Source organism: Nanorana parkeri, unplaced genomic scaffold (genome assembly GCF_000935625.1).
Source record: "Nanorana parkeri isolate BGI_ZX_2015 unplaced genomic scaffold, ASM93562v1 scaffold618, whole genome shotgun sequence".
Classification (NCBI taxonomy): domain Eukaryota; kingdom Metazoa; phylum Chordata; class Amphibia; order Anura; family Dicroglossidae; genus Nanorana; species Nanorana parkeri.
This window is the reverse complement of record NW_017306886.1, coordinates 340,222-360,285: the sequence shown is the minus strand read 5'-3', so window position 1 is coordinate 360,285 and position 20,064 is coordinate 340,222. Positions and strand designations below refer to the sequence as shown.

General features: G+C 42.0%; 1 protein-coding gene across 1 annotated transcript in view; it reads right to left on the bottom strand.

Moving 5' to 3' along the window:
- Window positions 1–10,224, bottom strand: part of GADL1 (glutamate decarboxylase like 1) — a 187,735-nt gene extending 177,511 nt beyond the window's left edge. Inside the window, exon 1 of the mRNA XM_018562972.1 lies at window positions 9,943–10,224. Coding sequence (XP_018418474.1) covers window positions 9,943–9,985 — 43 coding nt within the window. The 5' untranslated portion in view covers window positions 9,986–10,224. The remainder of the gene's footprint in view (window positions 1–9,942) is intronic.
- Between the last annotated feature and the right edge of the window lie 9,840 nt (window positions 10,225–20,064).

Sequence of the window (20,064 nt, the reverse complement as noted above, 5' to 3'; positions counted from 1 at the left end):
GCTGCTTCCAGCTCTGCAAGTTATACAGTCATTAAAGATATCTGCATGATGTTATAGCGTACATGTACATACATAAATGTGTGCTATTACAGAAGAATGAAATGCAGGATAATGGAATTTACAGCAGCACTAGGCTTCTCAGCATGGAAACCTCTCAGTCAGGGAACAAGATAATTATCACCTTGGGTTGATGAGAGCATTTGTTTTCACAACTATTTTCAGATTCTTCAACCGCTTTACAAGTTAATCGTCAGATGTGTTAATTCTTAGCAGTATTCTTTTTGTATTGCAATTACTTCACAATACTTTTTACAAAAGGACCTAGCATCAGATGTATTTTTTATGTAAAAGCTGAAGTCCAAGCTGTGAGAAATGAGAAGTTGCTACACTTCCTCTATGATATTTAAAGTAGAACTGAAGCCAAGTTTTTTTTATTCAAGTTTTGGATTGAGTAAGTGAGGCTTCTAACCCCTCTCGGCTCTTTTCTGCTCTCTGTGTCTCATTGCAGATTTTTCCCTTCACTTCCTGTCCAATAGCCACAATAGGAAGTAAGAGGAAATCCCTCTAAAGTGGGGGAAATCCCTGGTGGTCAGCATGGTCACCAGAACTAGTGTCACCATAGGAAGATTTCACATCTGCTTCACAACACACAACAGCAATAAAAACCTGACAGGTGTTCTAATCCCTCTTCACTATATCTACAAACTTAAAAAAAGAAATGTTTTGGCTTCAGCTGCACTTGACCTTTGGAGATAAAATCTTGCACAGCTCCATGTTAGCCCTGTCTCCAAAAAAAGTCTTGATTCATTGATAAGTGTTTTTCTAATACAATATCTGTTTACAGTCAGGAATATTGGGCTTCAAGGAGTAATCATTAGTAATAAAGAGTAAGGAAAGGTTAAAGCCCCTGTCAGGTTTTACTGCTATCCGGGCTCCATTAGAGAGGTTAATCCCCACTGCCCTTCCACACGGGAAGTAAGAGAGGACTCTCTAACAAAAATACAAACAGAAATAAAAGTAATCTGCTTTAGTAGAGTAGGGGAAGGTTAAAGCCCTTGGTAAGTTTTTTTTTAACGCTGTCTGTGTCCCTGTTGCAGATTTTCCCTCATTTCCTGTCTGGTGAAACAGTTGTCAGCAGATCAGGAAGTGAGGTTTAAATCTCTCTAACAAAGGGCCCCAGATAGCAGTGAAAACTTGTCTTTCCACAGTATATCCAGAACTAGGAATTTAAGTTTTTGACTTGACATACCCTTTAAGTGGGATCTGATGTTGTGTGAACACTTAGAGGGTTATTCACAAAGCTGCCAAAGGAAGCCGAGTGAATAACCGACCCGAAGTGAAGTCAGCCGAACGCTGTTCGGCTATTCACTTCAGTCTTGTACAGCTGATTTCAGACGTACATCGGCTGAAATCAGCTGTACATCAGCTTGCTACGGCTGGCTGCGGTTTAGCTGAATATGCTCAGCATGTTCGGCTGAGCCGAAGTGCGGAAGGAATTCGACTCAGCCGATCCAACATCTGGATTGGCTGAGCCGAAGCTCCGGGAGCTCAGTCGCTGCCGTGCGTTCCTATTCACATAGGGGCTGATCGGCAGTGAGTGAATAGCCGAACGCCGTTGAGCGGCATTCACTCAGCAGTTCTGCTTGGTGATACCAAGCAGAATAGAAAATCAGTGAAAAAAGTAGAAATAAAAAGTAGAAAAATAGGTTTAAAAATGTAAATAAATGATAAATCTAAAAAAAAAAAAATATTTCTTTAAAAAAGAAAAAAACTACTAAAAAAAGTTGGGTGGAGCTAGCAGTGACAGCTAGCTCAGCCGAACTGTGTCCTATTGGCCAGGACCTGCTAGAGTCTTCTAGCAGGTCCCGGCCAATGGATAACAACTGGGCAGAGCTACGGCTGATCCTTTGGCTAGCTTTGTGACTAACCCTCTTAGTTGAAGATTTATAAATCATCCACCCAGGCATAGGCTTGGGGAATTGTGTTCTCACAGTGTCATGCCACTAGGTGGATCCGAGAAGCGCAGGATTTGCTATGCCCCTGGCAAAAATGGCATGCAAACGGCAATCATATGATTCATGCATCATCTAGATTGCCGTTCTGGACAGATGATTCATAAACCATCCCCAAACTCAGGTCCCCCCAACTGACTAGATCACTGGAGGACTATTTTTAAGAGAACTGGTTATACATGCAACATAGTGAATGACAGATTTTACCACAATATAAACTGATAAATCTATGGATTTATCCACAATTATGGGCAAATTTATTTTAAAAGGTGTCATTTGCTTTGATAATTTTATATGGGTACCTAATGCCATATAGCCTGATATCTGGTTAATTAATTCATGAATGAATTATGCAAATTATAATGTTTTCAGTAGATGGGCAGTATAAGCATTGTATATTGATAGTGTTAGTTACCTTGCTAGTGCTAGTTATAGTGCAAGTGCACCTTTTGTGTGCTAATGCATTTTGTTATCTAAGTAGAAAACGAATGTTGCCACAAGTGAGGTGGGGCAGTATGGGAAAATCTTTCATCAACTGCTTGGTGTGAGATCTACATGTTGATAATAATAATGATAATAATAGTTTAAATTAAAAAAATGCATACAGCACTGACATCTTCCTTTAATGAAAAAAAAAAGTTAATGGCACTAAACTCAGGGGTTAAATCTTAAAAATGCATTCAAGAATCTTAACTTTTAACAAAAATGTATCTTATTTGTGTGTCACTCAGCTGTAGATCCTCCAATCATCTCTGAATTGTTGCTGACACGTTCCTTCCTTCTGGAGGGTAGCTACTTTTGTTCCCCATTGTCCCTGTGTGTTGTAAAGTAGTCACCACTCCAAGCTTGCTCCCGTGGTGGACTACAATCTCAAAACAAATTAGTAAACTAAACATCACATTGTAGTTATCACTTGAGTGAGCTTGGAGTGGTGTCTACTTTAAAACACACACAGGGACAATGGGGAACAAAAGTAGCCACCCTCCAGAAGGAAGGACAGTGCCAGCACCAATTCAGAGATGATTTGAGGATCTACAGCTGAGAGATGAACAAATAAGCATTTTGTTAATAGTTAGGGTACTTGAATGCATTTTTAAGGTTTATCTCCTGAGTTTAGAGCCACTTTAACTTTGCACGTGGAGCGCTGACATTCACATAGTTGCCATATAACTGACTGCTGTGCGCGATGAAGTATACCCTGGCAATTTCTCAGTGTCTGCCCTCAGCAGACCTTCTGTCTTTTTCCAAGCAACCTGCAAGCCCTCTCTGCAATGCTTTGTAGCCACTCCTGACACTTCACATTCTCTTCTGCCTACCAGTCAATCTTACTTCCCCTCCACATTATCAGCTGCTAATACATTTTCTCCTCTGTTACATTTCTTTATCTTTATATAAACGCAATACAGTGACTCACTTGCAAAACATAAATCTATTCTCTTTATTTGCTAGTTCCATTGCTATATATTCCCATTCTTATTCCATTTGAATGCGTAAAAAAAGTGTAATAAAAATTGAGTTAAAAATAACTTGACGTTTATACAGTTTGGTTTAATGAATCTGGTATAATCAGTATTATATATGTTGCAGTTGTTCAGAAAATGTCCCCTTTTATAAGCCAGTGTCATACATCAGCTGAAATAATCTGCATTTCAGTCCTTGAACAGACATCACTTGTATGGTTTTACAGTCGCTTATGAATTCATCAGGATACACAAACAATTCTTGTCTGAGAGTATTAATAAACTATGCTAATAATGTCTTCTATTTTCTAAATGTGAATTATGTAAGATGGTTAGTTATCATAGTGCCTCCTGGCATGTTACCCATAAAAGTTTAAACATTTGTTATTGTATGTCTATAAAATACTGTCAAATGTGCAGAATGGATAATGAAGAACCTGTATATACAAGGGCAGCTTCTCTGTGTTCTTTAAAGTGACACTTCATTAATCACAACTTGGAAGTTGGGTAATGTTCCAATATGACCTAGATCAGCTAGCACACAAGGCCTATTTTAGGGTTTTCCCCCAAATTTCCCAAAAGAAGAGGAGGAGGAGTCATCTCCCCACATCATCTCTTTTTCAAGGACTATAGGATTTAAGAACCCTTTCTTTGTAAGCATATTTTTGCTCGCTATCTGAGGAACTATAAATGTATATTAATTAAGACAAATAAAGTCACATTACACAGTAGCGTGTGTTCTAAAAATTTACTTCTAAGTCAAGTATGAATTTGCTGTAAGCCCTAGCAGGGGTCACAGGGACCTTCACCAAGAATTCTGATTGTTGTTGTTTAACAGCAGAGGATTTTAGACTAAAAGGATGGTCCTATTATTATTATTACTACTAGAGGAATTTATATAGCGCCGGCAATTCACGCTGTGCTGTACATAGTTGCACATTCACACCAGTAGAATGTTAAATCCTATCCCCAAGGGAAGAGAAAACCTACCAATATACTGCAAGGGTTAATATCTCGGTAATGTCTAGGATATCTGTGTATAGCACTTATATTGAACCTGCAGCTTTAATGCCCAGTACCTGCAGCCTCTTGCCCCCTCTGATCTGGCAGTTAGAAAACCGCTGTCATCACATACAATGTTGGGCTCATAGTCCTGCTTTCTACTTGATGGCACCACGGGACAGTGCACAAGCCTGAGCGTAGGAAGATGAGATGAGTGCAGACTGGCAAGGGAGCGGGGATCAGGTAAGTAAAAGTCCTTTACACAGATCCTGTAGACATTAACAAGCAGTTAACCCTCATAGTGCTGGGGTAGCCCTACTGCAGGAGGTTTTTTTCCCCCAGAGATAGGCTTTAAGGGGCAGTGATTTCTAGAGGTAAAGTCCTAGGCCAACATCCATCTGACTGGCTGCAGTCACTGTTCAGCTGACATTTTTTTTTGCCTCCTTAGGTTTTTCATTTGATGTTTGTCAAGTCAGGTGGTGTCAGTGAATCGGCCAAAATTCAAGCTGTGCATGATCAAGTGGCGGGTGCTAAAACTCTGTAACTCCTATGTGCATGAGCTACATTAACAGTAGCCAACCAGTGGCTTAGGGTAGAAGACTCCAGACCAAGACCAGGAGAAGATGGCAGTGATGGTGACAGAGCAATGAGGAAGCTCAGAACTTCCATAGCTGGAGGCACACGCAAGAGGTAAGTCTGCGATACTTGCACATTATGGTAAGAGCTCTAGGAACTTCATGTGGATATAGTTCAACTTTAACATGGAACTCCACCAGCATTTACAATTTTGTAGGATTTTTATAGCTGTATCACTGTTGTAAAGATTTCCTCTACCATTCTGTTTTAGTGACCATACAGAAAAAGAAGGGAGCTCCTTAGCAGTAACACAGGCACCAATAAAAACCTAACAGAGGTTATACACTTTTATAGCAAAGTGTTTTATTTGCTGCCTGTGACCTTGGAGAGAGTCTGCACAATTTTGTCCTGGTGACCACACAGGAAATGAGGGAAAATCTGCCAAACGGGGAGACAGATTAAAATAATTGTCACTGTATCTGACCTTTGCTCCTCTATTAAAAGATTGTAAGTTATTTCTTTACAGTCTTTCAATATATTTTTTATTTCATAATAACGACAATATGAACGTGCCAATTTTTCTATTTGCTCAAACAACAAATAAAACTAACTTCAGCTAGCTTGTACCTGTTCATCAAGTTACCAAATTACAACTGTTTTGCTTCCATTGATAATTAATTAAGATATTTTTGGATATCATGTATGAAAGGCATAGTATTATGTTATAAATTAACATGACCTCTAGTAATTTTCTAAGCTGCCATGACTTCTACTGCTGTAACTCATTGTTTAAATACCAATGCTAAATAAAGATGCCGGTTTTCTAGAAGTGACAGCAAGGAAAATGATGGCATGTAACAAATGTTGGTGCATCACTTTAAACACGTTTAAACACGTTAAATAAAATTACATACAGTTGTACCAATGTGTTGCCGATATGCATATGTTGCCAAGCATCCCACTGCTTTTCCATATCGTTCTTTACTTTGATAATGTCTAGGGCTAGGCTCATAATTTCACTTTTCTTTAAAGCAGACCTTGCAGGACAAATAAACCAGTGTCCATCTGCACGTCCCTGCCCCCATTCTAAAAGTTACTTACTTTGAATCCCAGCCTCATTACAGCCCCCTTGGAAATAAGATGATTCCATTACTGTGAGAATTTTCTCCTGCACTGTACAGACCCAAATTCCGATTAGACTTAAAATCCTCAGCTTCCCCAGGAGTGACATCACCAGTACCTAGAGTAACAAACAAGCATAAGTAGTCTAAGGGTCTCAATGACCGCTCACATAGAGGCATAACTAGAAACTTCAGGGCCCCAGTGCAAGAAACTATGAAGGGCCCCCCAACCTCCCACCGCTATGGGAAGGCACTATAAACAGGCACCATGTGGTTAACAGAAAGACTGTCGAGGTCCCCAACAAGCGCAGGACCTCAGGCAGCTTCAGTTTAAAAAATGTAGTGCCGGTGTTCTGTCGAGAACGCCGACCCAGTATCTGCGCTTACGTACAGACGGGATTAACGAAGAAACAGGCATTTATTTTCTAAATATTAGTGTGTAATTGTCAATTGTGACCGTTAATAATATGCCATCCATGGCAGTAAATGATGGATGGCATATTATTAACGGTCACAAGTAATGATTTAAACTACTTTGTCAATAAATGCCTGTTTCCACGATAATACTCGTCTGTGCATAAGTGCAGATGCTGAGGTCGGCAAATTAGACTAAGTCGGCGTTCTCGACAGAACACCAGTATCTGTGCTCATCATTGGGGCATTTTCACTAGTACTCGTGAAAATGCCCAGTACTGGCAAAGGTGCATCCCTACTTAATAAAATAATGTATTGCTGGGACTTGTAGTCCTGCATAGTTGATGCTATTCTGCATTGCTGTATAATCATTATACAGCAGTGCAGAATACCATCAGCTGTGCAGGACTACAAGTCCCAGCAATACATTATAATGAAAATCCGAAATGCTTCTCCCCCACGCGCCCCCCTTCCCGGTCCAGCCTTCACCAGACATACCTTACCTCTCCTGCAGCACCTTCTTCCATGTCTCAGCGGGCAGGGGGTGGGACTAAGCTGAGAGGGTCCTCTCCCACACAGAAGAATGTGCTGCCTGACGATGCTTGCAGCACATTCTGCTGGACAGGTGACTGATCACCTGTCCAGCCTTTCCATCCCCACCCCACAGCCGTCCGTACATGTCCCGCTTCTACTGCTGCGGGTGGCAGAGTGGTGGGGAAGCAGCGGCACTATCGGGGGGGGGGCCCTCTTCTTCCTCTCTTGCCCCCCCAACAGGCGGAACGCCAGGGCCTGGTCGCAATTGCGACCGCTGCGACCCTGGTACTTCCGCAAGTGTCCATATACACAGTACCAGGCTGCAAGGCCGTGTACAATGGAGATCAGCTGCAGCAGGGGGGGAAAGGTGGCTCCCCCAGAGGCATGACTACTGGGGGGAGGGCAGAGGGGACCAATTTGTGGGGGTAATTTCAGTTTCCTACATTTGCTGGAAAACTGGGATTACCCTTTAAGTAACATTTCCCATAATAATTAATGTAGCCAAAGCTTGTTTTTTTGAGTTTTGGATAGAGTAGAGTTAAGAAACATTTTACTGTTGTCTAAAGCTCTACTAGCTAGATTCACCCTTTGTCTAGGTGACCATTGCCACTGAGACAGAAAGTGATGGCAAATTCAAATGTTTATAGTTATCACCAGGACAAGTGGTGAAGGGAAATCTTCCACTAGGGGCACCTGTTCTAGTGACTCCTGTTTAAGAGTGGAATTCCCCTCATTTTATAGAGATTTCCTCTGACTTTGTGTTTCATGTATGGGACAGAAAGTGAAGGGAAATGCGGCCAAGTCATCTAAGAACTAGTAAGCTGCAACATTTTACATTTTTGTTTTTAGGTTTAGATATGCTTCAAGTTTGCCTAGATTTTTAGCTTTATATCTTTAATCTCTAGGACTTTAAGAGGCCATCTGAGCTCTGCCTGCATTAGGCTCCACAGAGCAGCTGGTGCCCTCCTGTCATCTGCTTTTAGGGTTCCCTCATGTACACATGCATTTCTCCTTTTTTACTGAGCGCAATTTAATGAATGATAGAGATGCTTTGCACTGCTCTTTGCATTTATAGTTATCCGGTTGGCTGTACAGCATGTGGTATTAGTTATATGACTGATTGGAACATCATTTTAGACATTCCCACTGTGGATACCAAATAGCACATCATCACGGCAGACATTTTCCAGGATGCGGGGAAATCTCTTGCAGCCAGTCTTTGATCCGCACAAAATAAAGGCATATAGCATGCATGCGAGTTACTAATTTGATACACGTATTAACTGTCCTTCCTGTCTACTGAGAACAGGAGTGATTATACACTTTCCTCACAGGTATGATGCAATGGTGCAGTTTCTGCTCCACCTGAGACATACTGGGAAAGGTGTTGGGCTTAGTGGCAAGGAATAGGACTTTATATCACTAGAATGCAGCTAGGTTAATGAAAGGCTATTTGCTATATCATTTGTGCTTAGGAGTCTAGCTCCACCAGGGCGGCCAGGGGCTTCTGTGGAGGAATTACATGGCATGCAATGCAGACATGGGTGAGGTAACAGTAGGACACTTCATCAATATGCCTGTCTGTACAGATGCCTGGATTAATGAAAGGCTGGGTCAGAAGACTAGACATTTTAATGCTCTCTGCATCAAGCGCAACAATCCCTGAGTTACCTGATGCATGGAGATCACATGTTGTGGTGCCATTCATTCAGAACTGCATCCTAACTCACTGTCACAATAGCGGGCAGAGGCCTTTACTGCTGTACACTGCAACACACATTCTGAGCAATACAATAAAAAAGGTACGTGTAGGATTTTTACTGTGTTAAGGTGCAATGCCAGCCCACTCAAAATAAGCATACCACATGTAATGCAGGAGCATTATTTGCCAGGCATATTGTGAAGAGGGCCAAATGGCTGACAAATATTGCTGTTACCTACAAGATTTGTCCATTTGCAGCTGGCAATTATCCATTCTGTGTACAACCTTTCACTGGCCATACATGGATAGAATCTCGACCGATATCTTCTGAATGCTAACCGTGGGTGCACCAAACGCCAAACAAATGTTGATTTTTCAACCTGCAGTCACTGTGCGGGTATTCTTAGAGCCACAGGCTCTGACTGCCAGAATACAATAGCCCAGCAGAAAAGATTTGTCTGTCCATGCTGTCTAGCATGAACGGGGGAATCAAGCATTTTCTTTCTCTTTCATCCCTTGAGGTTGAACAGAAACGTGTAAAGGGTATGGCGAGTTTGAAAAAAGACAAAATACAAGACAAAATTAATTCATAGGTATTGATGTCTGGGCTACAGAGACAGCTTAGTCAAAATGATTTACAACCCTTTTCTAATACACACATTTTTCTAAATCATAGCAGGAACTGGTCACGACAACTTTTTCCAAACTCTACAAAAGTTTTTCAGGTCGCTCCATCAAACTCAGAAAAGTTAAGCAAACTCATTAGTGGCTTTATTTTAAGAATAACATCTTTCCCTTTTTCATTCACTCAGTGACCGAAGTACACAGAATGCAGCCTTCTCCTTTCACAATCGATACTTCTATTAAGGTGCACAAGTGAACACAGCTGTCACTATAAGTTTACACTTATCTGTAACTGAAGAAAACACAAATCAGCACACATTTTCGGGATCTAATAAAGCCACAAAGCACAAATAGTCACAGACACATTAGACAGCAAATGAATGAAAATGCTTGTCAAGCCATCGTAAAAAGCAAATTTGTATATCGATCTAGGCTGCTGCATGCTGCCTGAGCCTAATAAACTGATGCTTTAGAAATAGAGAAGAACAGTTTGTTACCCTCCATCTGCCCGGCAGTGTGAATATTCTGGCTGTTGCTCATTGATGTCCCTGGTCGCTGAAGGTGACTTTTTTGCTTGCTTCGCCTAAGGGCTCCCCAAATGATATCCCTGGGGAAATCAGTGCGGGTGCTCCCTGCAAAAGTGAATAATTTACAGGTGTCTGGTGTCACTGTCCCCTCTCTCCACCCTGGCTTTGGTCTGTCCTGTGGCTGCAGCTGCTGCCTGGCTGCTTCTCGCCAATAGCAAAGCAGGGCATCTATTAATACAAATACCAGCTGGCCCTTATCCAGTCTGTACAGAATGGAAGGATAAAAAAGTCCAGACCAGATGGCCGAGAGGGAGGGACAGCAATACTTAAAGCTGCAATACACAAACACAGCACTGACCTATGCTGCACTGACAAGCCTTCGTGTTGGGATTCTTTCCAGATAGCTGCCTACAACACTACACAGCAAGCATCTGGAATTTAAAGTTAAACAGCCACTATTGTGAACAATATTGTATTCAGTTAACTGTATGTGAGTCATTTTCAGCACGTAGATTTCTTTTTTTATTTTTAGAATCTTATCACAGACCAAGCCGTCCTGCAGTAGTGACAGACATGACTTTAGATGGACTGTGACACTGCCAGGGTTGCCTAAAGTGACGCTGAACTCAGGAGTTAAATCTTAAAAATACATTCAAGTTCCCTAACTAATTAACAAAAATGTATCTTATTTGTGCATCACTCAGCTGTAGATCCTCAAATCAATTCTGAATTCCTACTGACACTGTACTTTCTTCTGGAGGGTGGCTACTTTTGTTCCCCATGCTCCTTGTGTGTGTTGTAAAGTAGTCACCTCTCCAAGCTTTCTTCTGTGATGGGCAATCTCAGTACAACTCAGTAAAATAAACGTGAGAGAGATTGTTTAAAGCATTTCCCTGCTCCCTTTGGCTCCAAGACCAGTGCCCCTAGCCTCTTCCTCCCACTACTGCAGCGGTCAGAGACTGACACCATCACGTACAATGCAGGGTCCATAGACCTGCATTAAACGTGAGACGTGATTGCTGGCCTCTGGGGGGAGTGGGGATCAGGTAAGTAAATCTGCTTTACAAAATCCCCCTAGACAGAAACGAGCAGTTAACTCTTGCACTGCAGTGGTAGCCCATTACAAGTGGAGATCTTTTTTTTTTGTATCTGGAGATGGGCTTTCAGCTGCCGTACTAACATGCTTTATTTTTAAACTATATGAATAAAAGGTGATTGATAAAACAATGTTATAGTTTGTTCCCACTCTTATCATTTTTGCTGGTCAGCTTGGTCTCCATGTAAATGTGGGAAAAAATATCAATAATTGCATGTGAAATGAAAAAGGGATTCATAAATTGAACACGATTACTACATGTTTTTGCAACGTTCGGTAATACAAATAAAAGCAATGTTTTTCACAGCAGTGGCCATTACATTTTACAACTTATTTTTTTTAAATAAATTAATGTAAAGACTAACAACGATACAATGATGTAACCCACAGCAACCAGTTACATTTCAGATGATATCAGTGACAGATGAACTCTTAATGACTGCAGGGGATTGCTCTTTGCTTTGCTGAATATCCCTGAGGGCCCATACACACCAGCCTGCCATGTGGAGACCTGCGGTGACATGCAGTGTGCTGTGATAAAATGCAGCATGTTTGTATTTTATCTCAGTGCACCGCCCTCTGCGTTGTTGTGTGATTGGGACACATAGAAACCTATTATTTCCTATGTGTTCTAGTGGTGACCTGTGTTGATTCGGTACAGTACAGCACAAGTAACTGTGAAAGGGCCTTAACCACTTGCTGTCTGGAGCAATTTCTTACTATTTGCACACACATGATAAAAATCTGAATTTTAGGCTAGAAAACAGCTTAAAACCCCCAAACATTTATATATTTTCTGAAAGCAGAGGCCCTGTAGAATAAAAAAAAATGCTAGATGAAATGTTTTATGTCGCACAGTATTTGCGCAAATGTTTTTCAAACCAGTATTTATAGGATAAAATACACTAAAATGAAATTAAGTGCACAGAAACAAAATGTAGTACCCAACTTTTGAGAAAAATATAAAAGATGGGGTCACATCGGGTAAATTGATACCAAACATGTCAAGCCTTAAAAATGCGTGCGTCCGTAAAGCCGCAAAAAAAATACAATACCCAAAGTTAGCTAACAAGCCCCCTATGTAATAGCAAAATATGATGTGACAGGTCCTCTTTATTTAGACATCAGGGATCTTTCAGAACCCTAATGTCACCTAGGGACACCAAAGAAGTTGATGAAGCAGCAATCTGCTTCCCCAGTGTATTCTACTGGATCTAGGAGCCGGAGATTGTAAACAGTGACACCAGAAGTGATGTAATACAGATCACTTCCGGGTCCACTGGTCGAAAGAGAGATCATGTGCACTGCACATGCAGAAACTCAGATCATGCATGTGCAGTGTGTTTTGACTAGTTTTTGCTGCATTCCGGTCCTTTTTTTTTTTTATAGCCTAAAATGGGCTTTCAGTGCAATCCAGGGCGTTTGCATGTGTTTTTGATGTTTGCATGCGTTTTGGTTCGTTCCAGAGCAGAAAAAAAGGGCATGCTGCAGTTTTTCCACATGATCTGGAACTGAATGCTGTGGTGTGAACTGGAGCCCAAAATATAATTGGAATACATTGGATGCATGCATTTTTTATGCGTTCTGCTACTGCTCTGCACTGCTCAGTCAGATAAAACTGCTCAGTTTTATCAGCGCTCCCAAAGATCAGTACCTGCCAGCTTTCTCGGATAAGAAAGAGGGACACCAACCAGCACAATGAGGGGAATTGATCAACACCGGAGCAGACAGAAACAGGAGCAGTTGCCTATAGTAACCAATCAGGTTCTATATTTTATTTTCAAAGCTTAACTGAAGAAACTGAATAGAGAAGCTGAATGGTTACTATGGGTAACTGCTCCAGATCCTGGCTGCTCCAGTTTTGATAAATTCCCCCAATGCAATTATGCAATGGACATACCCCTGCCATGCCTGCAGGTATGCAGTCCATTAAGAATGTACAGGTGAAACTCGATGTATTAGAATATCGTGCAAAGTTCATTTATTTCACTAATGCAACTTAAAAGGTGAAACTAATATATGAGATAGACTCATTACATGCAAAGCAAGATAATTCAAGCCGTGATTTGTCATAATTGTGATGATTATGGCTTACAGCTCATGAAAACCCCAAGAACCCCAAATCCACAACCTCAAAAAAGTAGATTATTACATGCAATCAATAAAACAAGGATTGTACATAGAACAATATCGGACCTCTGAAAAGTACAAGCATGCATATGTACTCAGTACTTGGTTTGGGCCCCTTTTGCAGCACTTACTGCAATTACTTTTGCACGATATTCTAATTATTCGAGTTTCACCTGTATATGTCAAAACTAATTGATCAAACTCAGAATTGCTTTATCCACCACAAACAAGAAAATTGCAAGATAAGAATGCAGATTAACACTTTTGGTATAGAACCTTTTCACAGATATCTGTACAGCAGAGCAAAAAGAGGGACAACTGAGGAGGAAAGAGGGACAGAGGGGTTTGGTTTTAAATGAGGGACAGTTGGCAGGTATGCAGATGAACTGAAAATGTGGTGCACGCAGTACCAGCATGTACCACCGAAAGGACTTTTAGAAGCTGGACTCCGAGACCTGAGCAATTAAAGACAGTTAAGTGTTGTTAAAGTGAACTCTTGCCAAGAGTATGCACACATAAGTAGTTACATATTCTGAACAAGCAGTAAAAACACTTTAAAACAAGCTCTTACTTATCTCTGTATATATAAGGTTTGTGGAGAAATTTAAACATGAATTCCACCTTTCATACCATGTTACATGTTACACCCATGTTGAGGGAAGCACCGTATAATATAGTGCCATTCTGCAGCTTGCCATTCTGCAGCTTGCCACTCTCAACCCATCCCCACACTTAACTAAATTGTGAGTTGCATCTACCCACAGGCTTCATCCAGCACATGGCTGGGCAGAAGGTTTTTTTTACATAGAGTTTCTATAAATCAGTTCCTGTCTCTTCTGCAATAAATTATTCTTACCTTCCTCCTCACCAACTTTTTAAACTGCATCCACAGCTCAGTGTACAATTTCAGCATCAGTTGGGATTGTACAATCCCGAAACCAGGAGAAGTTAGCGAGAACATGTTGGCACCAGTGGTGTATTTAGGTTTTGTGCTGCCCTAGGCAAGACTAGACCCGGGCGCCCCCCCCCCCCATATCTAAATTTGCCCCACCCCTTCCTGTTTAAAACATTTTGCATAACCTGTTAGAAGCTGGATACAGCGAGCGTCTGTTTAAATAATAACAGGCGGGCGCTGTATCACTTCTGCCAGCATCGGAAAGAGGAGGCTGCTAAGAATTGACTGGCTGGGCTGGTATCAGCCTGGCAGAGCAGTATACATTGTTGTCAGGGCACCACAGGGATCAAGAGTATGTAACAGAGTGCAGAGGTCGGTGAACAGTGTAGACGGGCGCCATTATTCTGGTGGTCAGTGTGAAGAATGCTCCTTACATGGCTGATCAGTGGAAAGTGAAAATGTCCCCTTAAAGGACAATTTAAACCTTGCGTTTTTTTGCATACTGTATATCTACTGCTAGCAAGAGGTGTATATATAGACCAGCTAGCAAGCAGTAGAAATATGCAAAAACATTAAGAAAAAAAAAGTAACTAAAAGGTTAAAACTTACCTGTGTCTCGGGCAGCCGCAAAGGCTCATGGGGTGGGCGCATGCGCAGTAGAGATCTTTGGCCGGGAGAAGAGAGACACCGGGTAAGTCAATGCACACGTACAGACACCGTGTGCACACAGAAGACACAGCAGTCAGCGCTGGATCATAGGCTGTCACCAGCGCTGGAGAGAAGGCAGAAAACTGCAGGAAAGAAGAAATTGATCGGATCAAGAGGCATCATTTAAGGTAAGTCCTTACACTAACATTGGAAGAGGGGGGGGGATTTTTGACTTTAAAGTGACATTACAGTAAATTATTTTCCCTCCCCCCCCAATGTAAATGTCAGCACTTACCTTAAATGATGTCTCTTAATCCGATCTTCTTCTTCCTTCCCGTCGTTTTCATCTGTCCCTCCAGCGCTGCGGCGGGTCTCCGATCCAGCGCTGACTCCTCTGTGCTTGCTGGCACTTCCTGTCCCACGGTGTCTGCATGCGGGTGCACGCCGTCCATAGACTTACCTTGTGTCTCTCCTCGCGTCCAGGCCGAAAATGTGAACTGCGCATGCGCCCTCGCTTGCTAGCAGTAGATATATGCAGAAAAAAACCGGAAGGGTTTAATTATCCTTTATGGTCACTTTAGGCTCCCCACACACGTTACAATCTGACTGATCTCCTCTAGATCTACCAAATTCCATGTATAGGAAGGGCCTGGCAGATTACATACAAAATGATACAGTGTGGGCAAATCTAAAGTAGATTGAACAGAGATTGTATGGCAGATTGTAAGGTGTATGGTGATCTTTAATGATAGCGGAAAAGTTTATTGGTGTCAGTGGTAACATATTGGGGGGAATTTATCAAAACTGGAGCAGATTTGCATGGCAACCAATCAGCTTCTATCTCTCATTTTCAAATCTCAACTGAGCAAACAGAAGAGAGATGCTGATTGGTTGCCATTGGCAACCGCTCCGGATTCTGTCTGCTCCAGTTTGATAAATTCGCCCCACTGTATGTGAGAAGTAGAAATTGCAAATCTCTGGACAATCCCTAGGCTTCTATGAACTCCTGAGTGCTTGTTCACACCAATTGGGTTGCGTTACAGAACACACCGCAATCACTCATAAAACTTCCCCCTTCATTCTGGGGCAGGAGGGCGCGTGGCGCTGCATTGAAGTCAATAGAACCGTAACCACGCCCATCCACCCGCAGTGCGATTGGACACGTGGCAAAACATTGCCTGCGTTCCGTTCCACTGCAAACGCAAAAATAATTAGAGCATGGAGCATTTTTGGAACAGAACGCAGGCAATGTTTTTCCACGTGTCCAATCGCACTGCGGGCAGGGGGAGTGTGGCTGCGGTTACATTGACTTCAATGCACCACCACGCTTCCTCCTGCCCCAGAACGAAGGGGGAAGTTTGAGAGCAATTGTGGTGCGTTCTGGAACGCAACGCAATTGGTGTGAACAAGCCCTGAGGGAGAAAAGTATCCACATACTGACCATCACTGTCTGCCTCCATTCCTCTCTACCTAGGTCACATTTCCCATACAACAAAACACACTGCTCTGTCTGAACCCACTCCATGTAATTCACACATGGAGCAAACTCAGCACTGTGTTCACCCTCCGTCGATCCACTTACCTCACAGGTGACCCCTCTGTACCGCGCTCCCTCCAAGTCCAAGTGTCCCTGTGTGCAGAGCGGAGCAGCCATCTGTCATAGAGTCCCGCCGGTGACTAGAACTCCTGCCGCCTCCTCCCATCACGCGTCATTTCCTCTGATCACAGACCTCAGTGCAGCATCATCGATTCTGTGGCCGGCTGACTGCTCTTCACTGCTGGGCTCTCCCCTCACGTCTGCTTCTGTGCCCGGCTCCCGCCCTCCCCCCTCTCCTCCACAAGCAGGCTCCGTACATTAAACGGAGCTTTTACAAACATGCTGTCAGTACGCAGTACAAGGCGTTTGCCTGGGGCCGCTCTCAAGGAAAGTGCCGCTCTAGGCAAACGCCTTGTTTGCCTCGCGGTAAATACGCCCCTCGTTGGCACCAGTAAGGGAACTTAAGGTTGTTGCAACTCTTAGGGGGAGATGAATGTATTTCCACTTTCAAAGCACCTTCAGAGGTTAAAGGAGAACTATGGGGTCAGTGTTTTTCCCCATTGTTCTCCTTAGGGTAACGGGAGGACACAAACTAGCGTACTCCTGTTACCCTAAGCTCAGTATACCGCGAGCTACAGCTCGCGGTATACTGAGACGCCGCAGCCGGAGCGGATCCCGACGAAGATGACGGGATCCGCCCAGCTGCGTGAGTGACAGCTGGCTCTGCCTATCTAGAGGCAGAGCCAGCTGTACCTGCCCCCTCCCCGTCCGTTCCGCCAGTCAGCGTTGGCAGATCGGAGCGGGGAGAGGGGAATCCAGCCCTCCCCCTGTCACGGCAGAGACCTGTGACAGGATCGAGAGGTGAGCGAACCTGGTATGTGTTCGCTCACCTCCCGATCTACTGAGCCGACCTGTGACAGTCTCATTGTCGCAGGTCGGCTAGAACTATGAGGTGAGTGGAAATCACTCATCTCATAGTTCTCCTTCAAGGATTGCTTGTTTTTAAGCTATTTTACCGCCTATAAAGAATATATAAAATGTTTAATGTCCATAGTCTGGGCACAGGTGCACTTTAAACAATAGTTAATATGTTAATGCAGACTTAAACTCAAGAGTATGTTTATTTTATTGTGTGAGGCAGTTATTAGGGATGCCATGCAGAAGCAATAAAATTGAGGAAACATACAGCACCTCTGAGCTCTTTTTCACAAGTCTCACCAGTTCCCAGTTTAATACTTGAAGCCAGGATGTTAGGTCACATGATCCAAAGCAGCTAATTCACTTTTACTGAATACTCTGTTGATGCTACATTGCTACATTGTTGTTCAAGTTATCTTATTAATGCAGATCACATTTTAGAGTTTAAGTCTGCCCGAGCTTTTAAAATATATATGTTAAACCCTAACACTCACCACAATATGTTTCTGCCTTTGGGACTGGTTGGACAAAAAACTGCAATTGGGCTTAATCTGAACTGGAAATGATTGAATTGCTTTCATACAATATGTGCAAGTATTAATAATAACCCCCTTGCACAGTTTGAGATTAATCTGCATCCCCTCCAATTTCCTGTTGTGTCCTCATATCTTGCTCAAAGTTCTTAGTTTAAATAGTCTGTTCCCTATACTGTAGTCACCATTGCAGAGTTTGTAAATTGCAAGCATGTCTCCTCTTAAACATCTTTTCTTTAACCCCTTCATGACTGAGCTAGTTTTCAGTTTCTGTTCATAAATGACTGGCACACTTTTTACATTTTTGCTGTGTGATTCTTCCACAGCAGTAATATACGTTCTTACTAAATGTACCCACACATATTATATATTGTTTTTTTAGAGGACAGATAGGGCTATATAATTATTTCACATATGTGTACCTAACCCCTCACTTAGTTTGAATAAAATAAAAAATGAGGAAGAAAACACTTTTTTTCACAAGTTTTGATTATTTTTTTTTTTTTATAATTCTTTTATATTAATTATAGTATAAAAAATATATTTATATATAATTCTTATTTTCCTAATTTTGTTTTACACTTTATTTAATTTTTTTACACTTTGTAAAAAAAAAACCTATTTTTTTCTTGTCAGTTTATATCAAGCAGTCACTATGACTGCTTGATAAATTAACTTTTTTTAAATGTTTGGCTATTATCAGGCTGCTCCAAACTTAGGTACAGCGAATAATAACCTTAGAGACTGATCCTGACTTTAGTCAGATTCAGATCTCACTAAAAGCTCTTTGATCGTGCCTAGACGATCAGAACTGATACATTTGACTCAAAAGATATACATTGTATCTTTTGAGTGAAATGTATCTAAACATCGGGCTCTCGAGCCGTCAAAGCAAATAGCAGAGAGGTGAGTCACTGCTACCTCTCTGCTATTTTCAGCTGTCAAATACAGGATCGCAAATTGCGGTCCTGTATTTGCATGTAACGGCTTCATTCTTTCATTAATGAAAGGAAGAAGCTTTTACAAAAAGCTTAATTATTTCATTAATGAATGCCTCAATACTGAGACATTCATTAATGACTGGTAACCGCTGAGAATCAGCTGTTACCAGCATTACAATGCCTGATATAACTCGTCACGTACAGTATACGTGGCCAGTCATATAGGCACAAAGTGCCGGGACGTACACTGTACGTCTCCTGTCACAAAGGGGTTAAGGAGAACAAATTTATTTTTGCAGTCTAATTTCATAACTCAGGCCCTCCATCCCCCATTTTAATTTAGTTGCCCTCCTCTGTAGTGGTTTAACAACTGGGGGTGCAGATGGTGCGGCTGCCCCGGGCGCAGAGATGAGGGGGGTGCCGGGCAGTGACAAACGTGGCCCGGCGAATTAAAGATTTACAGGCAATAGTGGGGCTGCCCTAACAGGCAATAATGGGGCTGCCCTGGGGGCCTTAGACGTGAAGACCCAGCGAGCAGCAGCTTAACATTGCAGAGAGAGACTGCAACGCGTGTGACAAGGTGAGTGATTCATTTAAATTTTATTTCACGGCCTCCCCCGTGCTTCCTCCGGCCATGTAAACTGACACCAGGCAGGAGGACAGTGCCAGACGGCTGAGGACTAGAACACAGAATAGAACAAAGCTGAACTTGAAAGTTTCAAGTTCAACTATTTTATGTTCTACAACAAAAACACCATTTAGTTCATACCCACATCAGGTATCAACTGAAGAGGTTACTTAAGGACTGGGACCAAACGGCTTAGTGATTTTTATATGAAAAGGTTTAATTGAAAAAATCAAATATCAAAAAAGTGAACCTTTATATTGCATCTTCCCAAATCCCCATTAAAAACCTTTGACAACGTTGTCCAAAACCATTCACACTCCCACTTATACAGATGCACACACACACACTTGCTAAATAATGTAAAATCACTGTTGCTAGATCTATCAATGACTCTGTGGAGGTAGTGGCTCCACCACTGTCCTAAAACCACTAGTATGTATTATTTTAGAAAAACTGTTACCTGCATGACACTCAAAAAAAGTATTGGTAATCGGTATCAGCGAGTACTTGAGGCAATGGGGGTGATTTACTAACCTAAACACACGCACGCACCAGGTGCGTGTGATTTTCACACAGCAAAACGTATTTATCAACCAAAAAGTCTCTAAAAGCATATTTCCACTAATGCCATATATGGAAAAATCATGCACATGATGCATATATAATGCTGCTTCACAGTTTAGACAAAAATGGTTAGCTCATGCATTTACATTCCTGCATTCATCAACGCAAGCAACATAACATAGAGCTAATTTACACCACATTA